Genomic DNA, 18,678 nt, shown 5'->3' with positions numbered 1-18,678 from the left:
TCCCTTCCGAACCGCCTCGTCACCGGTAGAGGTCGGCTATCCGACGAGGTGGCTCTTTATTGTCCTTTCAGATTGGGGGGGGGCGACAGCTTTTATTAATTACGGTTGCTTTGAGGGCCGTGGCCTATTTGTAAATCCACCTCTACCCGCCCTTGTCACCCTTCTGTCTGCGTCGGCGAACGCCGGGCCTGCTTTGTCTGCGGAGAGCCGGGGTGAGGGTGGCGAGATGAGGTGGAGGAATCATGTCGACAGCCTCCAGCCGGGGCTCGTTCCACCCCTCTGAGTTTCATTTCTCCCCCCCCTCCCTCCCTCCTCTTCCATTCATTTTTCATTTAAGAAGGTGACACAATATGCTCTCTAGCCCAAGGGGCCAAAAAACGCACCATCGATTTCCCCTCATATCGTGAGGCTCTGATGCTTCACTCAGCTGGAGCCGTTGCCCCCCCCCCCACACACACACACACACACACACACAAGTTAGATCGGAGAGGCCCCCCCACCGGGACGAACCGATAAGCAACGCCGGCGTGGCTGTAAACACCGCGGCTGACTCTACTCGCTTCAATGCCGAGACGCAAGAAGATGTGATCATAATGTAAAAAAGAAAGATTTAAAAAAAAAAGCTATTTAATTAGAAGGGAGAAAGAAGAAGAACTCTTATGAACTCTTTGGGAAAGAAGGCCGTTAATTGGTGTTTTTTTTCGTCTTTCCATGAAATGAATACCGTGTTCAGTTATGAGCCGCGAGGAGCAGATTCATAGACATTCTTAAGAGCAAAGTTCACACCACTAAAAAGATATCTGCGTGTTTTTTGGGTTTTTTTTTATTGCACGCCAGCAAATTCGGGGAAGGAACACGTTTCGGGGGCACTTGGCCTTCATTACGTTAGCGGGCGCTGAAGAAGACTCCGTTGAAGGCCGTTGGGAACGTGTGCAAGGGAAAGAGGTGAAAAGCCTTCTATTGGGAGCACCGGGCGGATATTTTGTTAATAACTTATACCTGAGAAGATTTATATACTTTGATTTAGTTCATGTGCTATCTTTGAGAATTCATTTAAAAAAACAATCTGACACATCGTCTCAGCGATAAATATCACTCTGCAAATCAACACATTGTGTTTGTGTGAACACTTCAGTATCTCGGAAGGCAATTCAGACTCGACATTACCAACAATTTAATGTAATGAATACATCTATAAACGGGGATGAAATTGGATAAAGTGAAGTGAAAACAAAAACCACAATAGCAGGTGCAGATGCATGGGAAGGGAATGTGAACACAATCAATGCCTCCTTATTTTGATGCGTGTAAGTCTGCTTGTATACATTTCCGAATTACATTTTGCATTCAAATAGCATTTTATTCATCGTGGCCAATATTGTATTATTATATTCCGCGGTAGTTGTAAGACATGTCTCAAAAAGGTGCATGCTCACCTCTGTCTCGTACATAAGACATCTCTGGAATCATTTTAAGTCGGAGTAAAATGGCTTTTATTCTTAAGTTTGCGAGTAGGAGTAAAATATATATATTTTTCCTTTTAACAGAGCAGAAAAGGTCGACTCTTTTGTAAAGGAAACAATCAACACCCCCCCTTTCCGTGCAGGTTATTCACTTTAATACCACAGTAACAATCTGCATATAATCCAAAAGCTCATTATGATGACTTTCCATTGGCAAGATGGCTTTTTACTGCAGCGTGATCTTAAAACTGTGGCACATATAAATTCTAACGGATTCATCACACCGGCGCACCGTCAATGGGCTCATTAGCTTTGGGGGCTTCTATCTGTGCTACAGCTGAATAACTAATTATTCTGTTTGCTCTCTCTTTTTTTTTTTTTTTTTGTCCAGCACCATTTTCTTTGTGTTCGCTTGCTTAATTCTTCTTGTGCCTCACTAGGGTCATTCTTGGGGCTTTTTATTTTTATATTTTCATATTATTTTGGCGGTGTTAATGGGATATATTTTGGCAAAGATGTGAAGGGAAGTTCAACCTCAGCTCCTATAAATGTATAATAAACGGTGCAGCCATATTATGGACAATCAAATTGTCCCCAATAAAACAAAAGCGTGAAATACTCGCCTGCAAATATTTCAAATATGTCTAAATGTACCCTCTGTATAATTTGAACGGCTAAGTTTTTGTTGTTTTTTATTTACTTTTTTTTTTTTATCCAAAACTGCTTAAAAAAGGTAAAAGTGCATAACATTCATTAATGTTGCTAATCATTGAAATGTCATTGAAATTTTCCCCCAACAAAACAAAAAGTTTAAATTAAAAAAGGTTATGATCTGGAACGAAGTAGGTTAAAATATTTAACTCAGAGAAAGTGTAAAATAATAACACCGCTATGGCGTTAAATTGCCGACGCAGACATTTTTGAGAGCAACTTTTTTACAGTGAGGCACAAAGGTTAATAATCACCACACGGCATGAATACACCATGTTTGAGTTGGCTCTTCATGAAACTGAACGTGGGTCATGCATGTTGTCCTTTTTCAGCGACAATGATAATTTAAATTAGCGCTAGCAGTTATTTTGATTGACTGTATACGTCGGCCGCACTATATTGCCCCTGTTTTTGTTTTGACAGCAGCTTACACCGTGTAATTCATATGCTAATCAATTACAGCCTCAGTCACTTTCCTCTGATTGGAAAAATGACGCGTACCAGAAAACGATTTCTCTCAACTGTGACTTTTTTTTTTTTTTTTCCTCATTCCTTTTCCGTGGCACCAAAAAACCCCCAACTTTATTAACTTTTCGACTTACATTGATGGACGTTGTTTTTTTTTAAAAATTGTAAACATGTTTCATTGCCTGTGATTCGGAGCATGTTCATCTTGTCCAATGTGCACACTTGCGGGGCTCGTTGCATTTCATATTGAAATCGTTCATTTTCCAGCTTCCGCCGCCTTCTGACATCACTGTTGCAAAGAGACCGCCGGTTCTCTCCGTGAGTCGTGACGACTTCTTTTTTCTTTCTTTTCTCTCTCTCCTTTGTCTCTCGCTGGCAGGACTTTGGGGATGACGGCTCACTGTACATCACCAAGGTGACCACAACCCACATGGGCAACTACAGCTGTCATGCTGATGGCTACGAGAAGCTCTTTCAGACCCACACTCTTCAAGTGAACGGTAAGATATTAACGTTCACGAATTCATCACCTGCTGTTCAGTGCAAACCACCGCAGTATAGGTACCCAAGTATCAACTGCTTCCACTGTTAAAGACCGAATGAAATGGTTGTGCATTTGTTATGTGTCATATCTGCTCCGTAAATCACTTGAAAGAAAAATAATCAGAAACCACAAATGTTATTTTGGGGTTTGCCCCCCCCCCCCCCCCCCCCCGTATTGTGTTGCATTAATTTGATGTAATACCGCTGTGCTATCCGTCTTTGTAAATGGAGACCGTATTTAGAAACATATCTGCTTCATGCAAGATTTAATTGGACATGTATCAGCGCTGTGTCGTCGGCAGAGCGGACAGTCGCTCGGAGCCCGCTACAAAAACACTTTGAACAACCATATTGGCTCAGCTGCTGAAGTCTCCGTCTTATCTGATTTACAAACACGAACACAACATGTGTCTCATTCCCGCCGGTGTAAGACTCTCGACTTGCCGGCGGCTGTTGACCAAACGAGACACCGACGAGCCCCTTCAGCCGGAAAAAAAAAATGGGAGAATTTGTGATATTTCCCTACGGACCATTATGGCTCGCAGATAGGAGTGTTAGATTCTAGATCAACTTAAAGACGGACAGTTCTGCTTTTGTACAATTTACTGACTTTGTCCAAAGGGTTTGTTCAAACGGCTCTTATCTTTATCACTGGGACTTCTTTTTCTTTACATTTTCTCTAAAATACGTGGAAGTTATTTGCACTTATTTGTTGGCTCAGGCTCTGAACCCAGCTCTGCTTCGAAATGAATCATTCTTGGTGATTATTTTCCTTTTAAACATATTTCATTTAATACCGGTACATTGTCATAACAGGAAACATCTCCTGGCGCCGCAGATGCAGCAAATTAAAGTCAGTGGACAAGAAAACACATTGCCAGGTTATTATTGCTGGGACACAAAGGTCCTTTCCTAAAGGGTCCCTCCCCAGCTGTACTTCAAAGCAGAGTGTCTTTGTGAATCGCTGTTGATGGCCCTCCTTAATAATGTGGACACAAGGAAGCACAGAGAGCAGTCTGCCATGTGCTGCTTACGTATCCTTTTAGCCACTCTTCTTTTTCATGGTAAGGCATGGGACGTTTATTTGTATAGCACATTACAACAACAAGGCAATTAAAAGTGCTTCACATAAAACCATTAAAACCTTCAAAACATAATGCAAAAGAAAACAAGATTTAACAAAAGAAATTAAGAACATTCATTAAAAGATTAAAAAAAGCAAGAAATAGAATAAAGCTGCAGTGCAGTTAAAGAAATACAATACACTAGTGAGATGCAGAAATGTATTGATATCCTTGAATTCAATTAAAGTGCAACAGCAAACAGAAAAGTCTGGATTTAAAGGAGCTGAGGGTCTCTGCAGCCTTCAGTGTAGTGGAGTATTGTGACGGTGCGGGCACTCTAGTGTGTAATGCTGCTAGAATAAGTTGAGCCTTATGGCTCTACCAGCTTCCAACGGGCGTCAACTTAACTGACTTCCAAATAAAAGACGTGGGCCTTAACCTAAACTGAAGTCGGCGAGCTTTCCACCATCGCTGCACTCCTTCCCGGCCGCGTCGCACGCCCGACTGCGCGACTGTCAGCTTGCAGAATACTTCACAGTGAGGGTTATCAGTCGTTGTCCATCACTGGAAAACTCTGTCTCTCTCTCTTCACTTGGCGTCTGCCCCTCCGGCAGGCTCGTGTTACGTAAGACCTGCCACCCTCAGACTGACAACCGATCTGGAATAACAAATAACAATGTCTGACAGTGACGCCGGCCGCCGCGTCTGTCGATATTGATTTACTCATTCACTTTCATTTCAGCCCAAAAGACTGCTGAATTTAAATTATTCATTTCTTTTACCCAGTGGTGGATAGTATTGTACTTAAGTCTTTTTTTTGTGGATATCTGTACTTTACTTTACTATTTATATTTCTGCTGACTTTCACTTCTACTTTTACTCCGATACATTTCCCCTGAAACCTTCGTTACTCGCTACAAAATCAAATCTATCTTTAGAAAAAACGTAATCATGAGACAAACGTCGGGGACTGTGATGGAACACAGACTCCAAGCAAGCAGGTTGAATCAGTGGTGCTAGCTTGCAAGTGAAATCATTGGTTAATCTCGGTATTGCGCAATTGCAAACAAGTGCTCTCAAAGCCGCGATCTTTTGATTCCCAGTGATGCTAACTTAGCTAGCGAGCGACTACATGAGAAGATGACTTATTACATGATGGAAGCAGAAATGGAAGCACCTGCTTCTTCCGCAAAACCAACGACGGTGGTGACCAAGCCCAACGCCGGATTGGAGTGTATCTTTGGCGGGGTAGGGTGACGTGGTGTATGTTAGGCTAACGTTCGCTAGCTATCGTCAATCAAATGACACCATTAGTGTAGTAGACAGACCGCTAGCGAGTTAGTGAGCTGAGGAAGTGTTGACAGTTGTGAGATTGTTGATTTGAGTCATCTTAGCTATACTCATTGCAGCACTAGTTGGCTAATGTAAGCCAACTTAACATTAGCCAACTTAACGCTAGCTAGCCACCAAACCATAGGATTGACAGGAGCCGAAAAAGTGCCGTATTATAATTTGAACCGCGTCGATGTGAGCAAGCCGTGCACACAGCAGTCTGTGAAGCTGAACACACCTCTACCAGCCCCAGCGGCCTGTGAAACGCTATTTACCACCGCAGGACGAGTCTTCAGCCTTAAAAAACGTGAGACTGAATTCTCCCAATTTTGAAAACCAACTTCTTTTGAAGATGAACGGGACATTTGTCAGTTTCAAGTTTATGACTGGGTTGTTACTTTCGGTGCTGCTTTAGCATTGATCATGCTTATTTGAATAATTTTGTGGATCAGATCTGGTTACGATGGTAGCAGTCGCCCAATTTGCAGATTCAGCTTGAGCAAAACCTTTGCCTATTGTGTTCAAATCAGGCCCGCATGAGTTTACAAGGCAGGGGTCCTTTCTCGAAACACTGACCCACAATATTATGCATTTGCCCTCTACCTCCTCTAGTCGGAATGAGCATACTTATAAACGCAACTCCTTCATAGTGTCATATTGCTTTTCTGAGAATTATGATGATAAGTTCATAGTAGATGCAAAAAGTATATATATATTATGTTGAACATTGTTGCTGCTGGATGGATCACTGCCAACCCAATTATGTTCACCATAACTCCTTGTCCTTGGTCACGTTGGCCACAGCTCTTAAAAGGATAAACTTCATCATTCTCAAAATGCTGACCCTTTGCTTTATTATTAACAGCATTTACTTGTACTTTTACTTTCAATAAGTACATTTAATATCACTTTTACTGTAAGGTATCTTTACTTTCACTCAAGTATTGCTTTTGGGTACTTTACACACCACTGCTTTTACCGTTGTTAAATTTTGACCTGTGAATTGCGTCCCGTCAATTGCTAGAAACGGCGTCATCTTGATGCATCTTGTTTTTGGAAACAGAGAAGTCATTACACTAGCTAATCTGTCACTGCCAATGTTTCCTACAGGATCACTCTACCAGACCAGGAAGTGCAGCAATGATCTCACACGTTTGCTTTGTAGTCCAGTCGCTCTGCTCAACATGTGTTTGTCCCACACGTTGGACCCGTAACCTCACATCTGTTTGACTGAAGGCCTGCGCTTTAAGTTCGTCTCGATGCCCGTTATCCGAGAAGAGTTTTGTGTTCATTCATTTGAGATAGTCGTCAGTATGGTGAACCTGCCAATGCGAATGCTGAAACAGAGACCGTACGGAGAGGGCAAAGGCGTGCCGATGGGTCGAGTTTGTGTGAATGAGCCTGTTTTTCGGGTACTAATGAATTGAATGTGAATAAACCACGTTCGATGCCGATAGCTCCCCGTCTTCATTACATTTGACAGACAGTTCATTATCATTCTTCCAAAAAGATTACCCCCAAGGTTAATTGCCATGATCTACAGGTCTTATTAAAACCAAGTATTGTGTTTACGGAAACCGGGCGGATCTCATGAGACCTGTGACTTTTGGTCGTAATTGAAACCGAAACTTCCAGATGACCTTTTCTACTGCAGACTATGAATTTCCCATTCGTAGTCTGGGTGAAGTCTCCGAGGACCCCGCTTATCACCCTGCCATGACGACTGACAATTTCTAAAACTCAATTAGGAAACAGCTGAACGAGTAATTCTGAGAAACTGGATTCGGAGCGCTGTCCATCACTCGGAGGCCACAGGAGAATGACAAGAGAGCGATACAGTAATTTCAGTTTTATTCAGAAGAGCAGATGAAATTTAGAGTTGAGGTTTTTCTTTCGGGTAACTTTTGATTTCCCAGAGAGGTTTCCCTACTGCAAGGTTGGACTGTGTGTGGAGGACCATTCAGCAGTTGTGGTCTTTTTCTCTCTCACACACACACACACACACACACACTGACTCATCAAAATGTCCCTCGTGGACTTTGTGTATCGTCCGTCAGCCTCCTTTGTATCGCCTGCACTATTATCTTCAAGATGTACATTTTGTTATGATTATTTATTATCTGCAGTACGCCACGTCTGCTCTTGTTTTGTTTGTTTGATCTATAGCCCGTTCTTTGTTGCCGTGACCCCGCTTTACCCACAGGAATCAATAAAGTTGCATCTAATTTGTAGTTGGGGCTGCAAAGTTTGTCCACTCTCCAGCCACTTTAGCAGAAAACAAATTGTTTTTTGTGGGTAAATTAATGAATGTCTTGGTCGAATCATCAAACACACCAACCACTTCTGCTGCTCGACGTCAAAGAAGAAAAAAAACAAGAATTTATTTTTCCACTCTGGGAAGCTGCATTCATTTTGAAAACGTAATTTGAAATTGAAGTATTTCTGATGGGTAAAATGCAACAATATGGGTCCTAATGTTGTGTTTACTTCTGCCTGGCAGCATCATCTTTCAAGAGATGGCTCTAGCTGTTTGCAGACATTAATGATGCATAACACATGCATTACTGATGCGCTATACATGTGCAGTTATTCGTCATTGTCATTCATTATTGCCCTCTCACTGTTTTTGAGAATGATCTAGCAATACCCTTTGGAGGATTACCACTTTATCCTGGTGGGGGGAATGGGGTGGGGGGGTGGGGGGGGGTTGTGTGCCTCTGTAACCCAGACACGTTGTCAGGGTTACCATTAAAGACATGTACCTGTGGAGCCTCGCTGGGAGGTAATGTGAGAATGCCCAGCGTGTAAGCCCTAGCTAAATTAGCTGGATGTGGTGTGCTGATCCCTCGCTACACAACTGGCACTCGGGACCTGGGATAACATCACCTTCGTGTATCGACAGTGGTCGAGCCCACCTGGACGCGTAGCGGAGAGCCAGAGTGCGTGACCGAGGCTTGACCGTCTCATTCTCCAGGGTTGCTGAGCTGGTTGTCGGGATATTTCCACATGGTTTTGTTTGGGAGGGTTGGGAAACAACACGGCGAAAGATAGAGAAACTCGATAACTGACTCGTCTTTTCTCTTCAAGCAAAAAAAAATGGTTCCAACTTCCCAAATGTGACTCACAATATTCAATAAAAGACGTGATAGTACTTAGAATCTGACCCGCAGCCATATTATGTTACGTGGAGCTTTTCAAGTGGAGGATTCCAAGTGCGCACCACTTGGAACGATGAACTGAAGCTGTTCTCCATCTAAAAAACATACATACAGTACATTTTACATCCGTTCCTAAAGAGATATTTAATTATCCGCTTGTTTTAAATATCGCGACATGTAGCATAAATGTTTCGACATGCCAATTGACTCTTTAGATTTCCATAGATATCTCGTTGATATTGGTGATTGTGCATCGCTTCTTTAAAGAAAAAGACCATACACAGTTCTTTAAAATGCAATACATATGTATATATTATCCACTGGCTCATTATTATGTGCCAGGAAGCTCTTTCATAGAGCCGTGAGCGCATTCGCCACGGCGCGTTTTGTGTGATAGGAGCGCGGTGCGGGACCGCGTGCCCGGTCACGGTCAACCTGGTCAGTCCTCACACTCGTGTCGAGTTTGATTTAAAGTGTTGGAACAGCTCGTTGGTGATCTCCCAGTACTGTGATGGTCTCCTGCCATGGAGTCTGCTCCACAGCCTGCTCATCTTCTAGAGCGCGCCATGGCCCAACGGGAGCCTCGCCCGGGTGATTGACGACTGGCTGGGGAGCTTCTGTGATGGAGCTGTCAGCCATGCTGTCTCGGGGGGGGGAGGTTCATCCTGGCAGCGGCTCTCCCGACACTCAGAAACACATCGGAATGCAACTTCTCTCACATCTCGTCTCAATCGAGTTTTGAGTAGAGAAAATCCCACCTACAGACTCGCATCCTTTCATTTTCTCGACTGGTCCGGCTGAGGGAAAAAAGGAAATGGTGATTTGCACGCTGGGAATGGAGTTTACGCACGCACATGTGGTGGAGAGTGTAAGTGACGTGTGTTCAGAAGGAAGAGAACACACTTTTCGTGTTGAGAGGGAAAAAGCAGAGTTTCATGGTTGTCTGGAGCTAATAAGGCTGTTAGGGACCGAGAGGAAGATGCCGATGTACTGCGAGAGGAGCGAGAGCATTTATTTATGTCTTCAAGCAGAATACTGCATGCTACCGAAGCCTTGTAAAATGCCTTCAATAACGTAATCAATGCATTTCACTTTTATCATTTAATGGCGTTGAATATCAATATATGAAAGCAGAGTCACTTCAAAGAGGGAAGGATCTCTTTTCTTCCTCTTTTTTTACCCCCATTAAAGGTTTTTTTCTTGGGGTGGTTCTTCTATGCAATGTGTCTCAGGACAAAGGATGTTTGTAGTTGTGAATATTATATTCCATTTCCGGCAATAAAGCCATCTCAATCCTTATCCAATCCAATCAAACTGCTTATTCTAAACTAAGAACAGCGATCCCGATCCCCCTGATATCAGCCAGATGTGTTACGAACTTAATTACACACATGAAGTATAACTTTCCATTATTTTCATACATAATTTGCACTCATCCAACGAATTCTAAATGTTTCTCTTTATTTTTCCAAAACAATTTTGCAATAAAAATCGATTTTATTATTGTCATTCTTTCATTCTACCATAAGCAGTAATGTAATAATGCACAAGGCTCTATTGACCCCTATTAGCGACCGGCTGAAACTTTAATACCAGTAATAGACTGGTACTCTCTCTCTCATATTCATGGTTGCATGGGGAATTCACTGGCACAAGGTTTTTCTTAGATAAAGGGGCCTTCACCTAGAAGTCGCCTTTATTGAGCTCTGTAGACGGCCGGTTAGGGAAAGACCGCGGCTCCTCATTTACTCGGCTCTCTGACACATCCATCTCCCTAATTGACAGACAGCAGTCACATGTTCACAGTAGAGTGGTGGGTAAGGTATGCAGAGCAAATACCTGACAGGAAAATCTATAAGAAGCTAATACAATGCAAACGGTGGCGTCGCCGCTTTTGTGTGAGACGCGATGAGCTCCGTTGTTAAACAGCACTCGTCAAAAGGCAGGAATTCAGCACTTAGTGGAGATAACATTGATGTTTATTAAAAGTGATACTCGTGCATTAGTGCTCTCACACCGTGCACTCGGGCCACGTATTCTACCTTTTTTAATAACTCAACCTCTTCTGACTCAATTTACACACCACTCAGCGCGTTTAAAACCCCCTTTTTAGACGCAACAATCTCCACAAGGTCGAGGTTTTCAAGGGCGATCCAACTCGGGCGAGAAGTACTTTAGTGTGGCGAAAAGTACGATGATTTATAGTTCCCTCGGCCGGTTAGTGGCAGCGCTGCTGGGGAGGAGGAATATTCAGATTTAAGAGTCCACTGATAACAACTTTCACAGGTGTGTGCATCTCATTCACAGTTTCACATATCAGTCTTAGTTTAGCTCTGGTTGGTCAATTTTGTTCTCAACAATGGGAAACAACCACAAATAGATACATGAACACGCCAAACAACTCGGAAAAATTGTCTGAAATTAGACTAACTAGAGTATAGTATTAGTATATAATATATATAGTACGCTGTACCTTCTGTGCCTGCAATAGAAATGCCAAACCAAATTGCTAAGAACATGTACATGTGTTCCCTTCATATTCATGTAGTCCATATTCTTATCACTTATTAGCTTTTTAATGACACATAATCTTTTAAATAAACTCATTTTGGACAGCTGTCTGCTTACCCAAATATGCTCACTTTTCGTACAAATATTTAAACAACGCTCCACAGTTTACTGATGCAATTATGCCAACTGAACTGCGTGGAAACCTCAGTTGGATGGTTGAGGGAACTAGGCTGGGCCATTGAAGTTCTGCAAGGCCGGGTGTCCCTCCCACCACAGATGTTTGGTTGAATTAGGTCCATGAAAACCCTACAGAGGACCCAGCTGCAGCTCAGCCAACCTCCTGTACACCAATTCACAGCACTGATTACACCTGCACTTACACACTGTGTAATTACGACCCTCCTCACCCTGCACCCACTCCTCTTCTGTCCTATCGGACCCCTGCAGCTCTGATAGGAGATCGTCAGCGCAAAGTGCCGACCAGTTCCATCTTCTCAAAGCTCACAAGCAATTTACTCAAAAAGGTGCACGAGATGAGACGTGAGCTCGATGGGCCGCCATCTATTTTCTATCAGTCTCCACGGCATCAGAATACATTTCTATATACTAACAAAAGACCATCCTGATGATAAGATCCCTGCCCCCCCCCCGTGTCCCGCCTTTTCAGCACCTGCTTCTAGATTGATTCTGAAGGTTAGAAAAACACACGAAATATATGAATACAAATATGAACTAAAGCAATACAACCTGCATCCTGCACGTATTTCTAGTTGAATTGGTAATCGGCATAATGATGATTGAGTGTATTAAAACCATTGAAGTTTAGCAGCTGGTTGAGCTACATTCAGTTTTCTTCCTTCACACTATTCACCGCCTTCCTGAGGAGAAAAAAACCCGGTAAATGACGGTAATAAACTGTAATGTCATCCATGTCGAGTTCTCAAACGTGAGCTGGTCTCATTTTGGGATTTAAAAGCAGTTTTCTTGGAAAAATATCATGTTCAATTCGGCTCAAAAGTGCTTGAATTACCGAGCATTCGGCAGAAGTAATACTTTTTTTTCTTTTGAATCTGCACTACTTTTACTGCACTGCATGTGAGAGCTGCAGCTTTTCCTCAGAGTGAAGTGTCGGACCTATTCCTGACCACTGTGGCAGTGATACAGCTTTTTCTTTGACTAAAAGTCCCGCGGATCTATTTTGCTTTACTTCCACCAGCCAATTAATGCAACTTTGTTGAGATTGCCTTAGAGGTTTTATTAATGAGGTGCTGAAGGGAGTCCGGTTCGAGCCACGCTGTTGATGAGCAGGTGGTTGTGGATGTGGGACCCCAAAATCTAATTTGACCTTGTTAACAGTAAAAAAAGGAGGAAGAAAATTCAAATCCCAAAAGATTGAACTTAATTTGTTTAATACAAAAGAGAGCAGCGTATCACATATTTTAGAAGCTCGAAAAGAAACTCAATATGACTCCAATTATCAATACAGTATGACACACACACTCTGTATGCTTGTGTATAGGCATCTGTGAGGATATTAAAGTGTGAGTAATAATCTTGACTCAAAAGATTAAATTGTCTCCGTGGGCTCCATCCAGTCAACCTCGTTACCGCTGAGGGCCGTCGCGATGACTGCGATTGGTAAAGTAACCTGAGTGGCGCGGGGGGTCCCTCGGTGCCCCCACTCTCGCTGGTAGCCGAAAAAGCCCCCCCCCCCCCGGGGGGAGTACCGCGGCAACCAGATGGCCGTGGCAACAATCTCCAGTTGGTTTTCACTCACCTGGCTGGAGTGAAGACTTCCTCTCATCCAGCAGCGCCCGGCAGGAAGTCCGACCTCTTCTGCTTCTGCCAAGCTCGCCCCGCCTCCATCCTGCGCTCGTGTCTCAGGAAAGAAGAAGAAGGAACAGAAGAGGACACCGATTTGGGCCACAGAGGCGACGGAGGGGGGTTCGCTCAAAACAAGATGGCAAGATAGGAAAGAACCGGTTGCCAGGTCGTCATCTCGCGCGTGACGACGGGCTGTTGGGGCAAACGACTCGCGGGGCCTTTTTTCCTTTTTCAGTTCATTGTCACCGTCACAAGTTTCAGTCAGTATTTCTGCTCAGAGATACTATACGATCCTTTAAAAAAAAAATGTTTTATCATTGTTTACGCTACTCGGGAGAAGGCGTCGTTCTTTAAAGGATTATTCAAATTCATTCTTTTGATATTTTGTCCATGTTTTATGGAGCAAGACTCTTAACAATTTAGCCACCGGGTGTCGAGCAAAACCTGTGGCATATATTCTCTGCAGCTGAATACGTTCGTATTTTTTTTATGTATTTGTGTGTTTTATTGATTTATGTTGATTTATGGCTCACGGAAGTACACTACGCAGGATCTTTTGTTTGCTTTTGCTTCAGGGTAGGGCAAAGAAGTGAAACTCCAGCATGATGGTGGCACAATGTGCACAAATGTGTAAAGTCAGACACATTTTATGTTGTTTTTGTCATTTTCCTTCCTAACAAAAGGTAACACAAAATCAACGGCCACCAAGCAAAATCAATAATGGCCGAACCGAGATCCCCCCTAACCCATCACCCTTATTTATCTATCTGATTTGTTTGGCTTCGCAGAGCGCGGTAACCTTATCTAAAAGCATTCAGCAACGCTAATACCAAACCATAAGTTCAGGACTTGGCGTCTTCTTTCAAAACTTCTCGTTCAATAAGGTCGCCTCACTCCTCGAGCGGTACTTAAGGACACAGCGTTGTGGGATTGCATCGCATTTATTCATCTGGCGACTCTCTCTCTCCCTCTCTCTCTCTCCTCCTTCCCTCCGTATTCCAGTTCCTCCCGTCATCCGAGTGTACCCGGAGAGCCAAGCCCGGGAGCCGGGCGTCACCGCCGGCCTACGCTGCCACGCCGAGGGCATCCCCAGCCCCCGGCTGGCTTGGCTGAAGAACGGCATGGACATCACAACCAAGCTGTCCAAACAGCTCACCCTGCAAGGTACCGAGTCAAGAGGGTTCTGCTCACTGCATTTCCGCTTGTGGATTTTTATCATTTTTATTATTCGCAATTCTCCTGCTTCCATTATAATTTATAGCACTGCTGTGATTAACTCTGTTACCGCTACACTTGCTGCTACTAGCACTTTGAAATGATAAGTACCTTGTGACATGACTATTGCTATCCTTACTGCTCATGATATTCATCTTTTTAATTAAAAAAAATAGGGCAATTTTAACTGAAATTTTTTTTCGGTATATTTCAAAAACAGGAAAAAAACATATTCACCGTGTCACGTATTTCAATGTTTAATGTCGACTTGCATATTATTTTTTCACGAGCTGAACGATGCTGCCGTGTTCGCCGATTGTCTCGGTCGGACGTCATCGTTTACCGTGGCCAATTTCAGTTGTGAGTGTCTTTGCAGCGTGAGTAAATTCAGGTCGTCAAGAGATTCATAAAGCTTGACACGTTTGTTTTATTTTCTAGCCACAGTATCGGATAAATGGCCTTATTCTTCTGTCAATTAACAGCAAAAAGCCAAATGCTTTTTTTTCCGTTGAGGTCGTAGACAAAAAGCCTTTCGACGTGCACCGGTGTTCACCGAAGGTGGCAGACGTGCGCCACACACCTGCCTTTTTTTGTTGTTTAATACTCCCCAAAAAACAAACCTCTCCCTCCCCTTAGCGAGCCGCTAAGCAACGGTGTAGCGATGCTAGCGAGACGAGTGTCTCCTTTAATCCCTGTCTGCTCTCTCTGTGTCTCTGTTGCTCCTCTCAGCTAATGGAAGTGAGGTGCACATCAGCAACGTGCACTTTGAAGACACCGGCGCCTACACTTGCATCGCCAAGAACGATGCCGGCGTGGACGAGGACATCTCTTCGCTATTTGTGGAGGACTCCGCGCGCAAAACCCGTATGTATAAGTCACGACGCTCGTCTGTTTCCGCGGGATGATAAGAGCCACGCAAATGGAGCTCTTAATAATTAATCCCGTCAGTTCTTAATAGTTTATATCCTGTAGTGCGGGGATAGAGGGAGATAATGGTGGCGCTATCTATATTTTCCTCATCTCCTGGTTTGGAAGCAGGAACAATTGTTCATGCAACCAATCGATCCACTCAGGAAGATATTTCATCCGCTCCGTGCTGGTGTACACGAGCGCTGCGATTTGTTATTTGTGCTGAAACGATAGGTCCGATTCATTAATTAGGGCCGAAAATAAATTCACTGTTTCTGATTTCCTACATATGATATGCAGCTTTTTTTCTTTTGGCCTGATAGTCAAACAAAAAGCCGCATTTTAAAACCGTGGCAAATTATGATGGGCATTCTGTCCCGAAACAGTGAGTTAATTATTCCCAAATGTAATCAGCAGATTAATCGATTATGAAAAGGAATCATTAGCTGCAGCCGTAATGTGTGTTATTGCTTGATCCATTAATTTTTGATGTTCAGTTAAATAATATGTAAAACAGTGAGAGAAAAAAAACATAAAAAAATAGTAATAATATATTACGTTTTTAAAAAACGGTACAAAACCGCAAAAAAAGTAGATATAAGAATATATTAAAAAAGTGCTAATCCTCCAGGGGAATGTTTGGCAATAAATTAATAATAATATTAAATTTAAACTTTGTTTTATTATTAAAATGAGTGTCAGCTGACCACTGCTTCCTCTGCGTCACTTTACATGTTTGTCACGCACACAGCGCTTAACTGATTGTGGTGGTATTTGGCATTGTCAATATGTAAGCGTGTAACATTAGGGTTGTGACACGAGTAACCTTCTTATTCAAATTTGGAGGCTTTTTTTTTTAGACACAAACAATCTCCCCACCCCTCCCCACTCCATGAATAGAGTCTCACGCGGTAATTAACGTTGACCTTCTCCGAAATGTCAGAATCCGTCTTTGGGGTTCAAGGCCAGTTGTTAGTGCGTCGTTCTTTCCCTTTTTTTGGGGTAATTAAGGATCCCAAACAACACACTTAGCAACTTTGCAGTCAAGTCACACACATCAGGTGCGCACCGCCTCAACACCTCTAACACACTCTGATGTCATCTCCACGGATCGCCACTTCCTCATCAGAGGATCGCGCTCGCCGAGTTCGGAAGTCACCCGTCCGCTTTGAAGCTCTTGAAGCTGTTGAAGCTGTACCTTAGGCCAAAGTAGTGCTGGGAGATGGTTATTGCAGACCCTTTTATTTATTTTATTTTTTTGGTGTGAGCAACCCCACAGGATAGGAGTTCAAAGGGATGTCAGCAGATGGACAGACGTGGCTGCACTCTTACATTAGGAAAGGTAGAGCGGGGAACAAAAGTAGTAGCCATCGTAGAGTGGCACGAATATCTGACTGACTGCATACCGGAGTGACTGTGGTTCTCCTACGAGAACACCACCTTCATTCAGAGACTACGAGTGAGCGAGTAGAAGGCGACTTTCTATATTCCTTTGACCGGCTGTCTCTGTGAGCCTGAGGCTCATGGTTGGTGTCAGCTCACAGCGCCTGCAGCCGCCAACCTCTGAAACCTTCACCTCCCGAAATAAAGACTCCCTCACCAGTCTTTTAGTTCAAATGGGAGTCGTGAAATGTCATTTTTTGTGTTGGGTTGAATTTTTTTTTTAACCATTTTGCCTTAGTGTCGTCTATCTTTTCTAAAGTCATTCCCAATTATTTAATTAATTCAGGGCCAGTTTATTTCTAAAGCACATTTCATATACACAAAGGCAATTGTACATAAAGCATGAAAAAGAACCTGCAGAACAAATACTACAGAAAAATTAAAATGTATGCACGAATGCATATACATACAATTAATTACTGATTCCAAAATATGCTCATAAATGTCTTTTTTAACGTGTGATGGAGCTGTACTTTTATTCCAATGAACTTGTATGAAGGCGTGAAAAACGATCATATAAGTCGGAGTGATTCAGAGAGAAAGTGAGTCTTATGCAACTTCTCATATAAGAAGGTGAAACAAACAAGCACAAAAACGTATTAAATCTGTGAGAGTGCTGCAGTTTTATTTTGCGACCCCCCCCGCTCCTGTCATTTGCATGGTCTTGGCTTTTGATTATCCACTGGAGATGGACAGATATTTTTATTAGGCTCTCCAATAAAAGGGCGACTGGGTGATATTTCCTCCGAAGGCTGCCAGCCGCCGTCAATACTTCAGAGTTTAAGGGCCAGAGCTGCTCAGACGCCAGAAACTTCCTCAGCTCACAACGCGATTAGTTTTTCCCGTGAATGCCCATTCATGTGTTTAACAAGATATTACAAACATATTAATGACAGAAAACACCAGCTAGCTAGTTAGTTCCTGCTCGCAGTTCATTTGTTGGTGAACGCGTTTACTTTAACGGCACAATCGATATTAACATTCACATATTCTGTGAAATATCTGCATATCTTCTCACAGGCACAATGTAAGTTATGCTCTTTTTTTTCACAACGTCCAACGTTTTGATTCCTGTCGGAAAAAAATTAAATAAATACAAGAACTATTCCAAAGATTAATGCTGATTTAAAAATCTCACACACAATAACTTTTTCAAGGTCATTTTACTTTACATACAACAAATGCATTAACATAATAACACATTTCACATAAAGAATAATTACTATGCAATAATACCAATACAATACATTCAATATAAATTACATTAATACAAATAATAAATACAGATAAAACCATTAAATCAGAGCCGGAACATTCTGTCACTACACATATTTGTTTGATAGGATAGAATATCATTTTTTATCCCTGAATCGAATACCGAATGAATGTTTCTTTTTCCTCCATGTTGTTCTTTTCCGAGGTAACCTGACCTTAAAAAAACATAATGAGGAGGACGATTGATTCGGCTGTAGGTCACTCGCTCATTATTCTCTGTCTGTTTGCTACGATGCACCGTCTGCATCAGCACTCAGCTTTTCCAGTAACAACAGTTGGACCACACAGAAAATCTGTACGTATGCTTATCGGTAAATAAAGTGAAGTAAAGCATTGAACTTTCCATCTGAGTCTCTTTTCCCGTCTCCACTTGGTCGGTTTCCTGCCTTTTACCTTCCTGGAAATGGGGTCCAGCACATGATGGAGCAGAGCCATGTCGAAAACCTCAGAGAGGAAGCAGATGCCAAACGCAGCCACTTCACATTGGAATTAACTGGTGTATTAGTAATGACGTTCACTGACAGAGCCAACATCAGCAATTAGGCAAGCGGGTCGGACTTCACCTGTTCCCGAAATCATCCTTCTGTCTCATTTCCGTATGCAATGTTTCACTCGGTGGGTTTCTGTATGGATTTAAAGGGGAAATTCACCACTTTTTATTCAAGTGTCCAAGTTATATAAGTTATCGTTGTTCTTTCTGCATCCATCGGCATCATTTGGCTCGTATTTTTCTGGGTAGCCAGAAGGTGCACCATTGATGTT

The 18,678-nt window shown here is 42.7% G+C and overlaps 1 protein-coding gene across 1 annotated transcript in view; it reads left to right on the top strand.

Moving 5' to 3' along the window:
- Positions 1–18,678, top strand: part of fstl5 (follistatin-like 5) — a 159,167-nt gene that overhangs the window by 117,842 nt on the left and 22,647 nt on the right. The window contains 3 exon segments of the mRNA XM_034543006.1: positions 3,022–3,142; positions 14,077–14,238; positions 15,019–15,153. Of these exon segments, the coding sequence (XP_034398897.1) occupies positions 3,022–3,142; positions 14,077–14,238; positions 15,019–15,153 (418 nt within the window).

The sequence above is a fragment of the Cyclopterus lumpus genome, chromosome 10, assembly GCF_009769545.1.
Source record: "Cyclopterus lumpus isolate fCycLum1 chromosome 10, fCycLum1.pri, whole genome shotgun sequence".
Taxonomy (NCBI): domain Eukaryota; kingdom Metazoa; phylum Chordata; class Actinopteri; order Perciformes; family Cyclopteridae; genus Cyclopterus; species Cyclopterus lumpus.
This window is presented reverse-complemented; position numbering and strand designations above follow the sequence as displayed.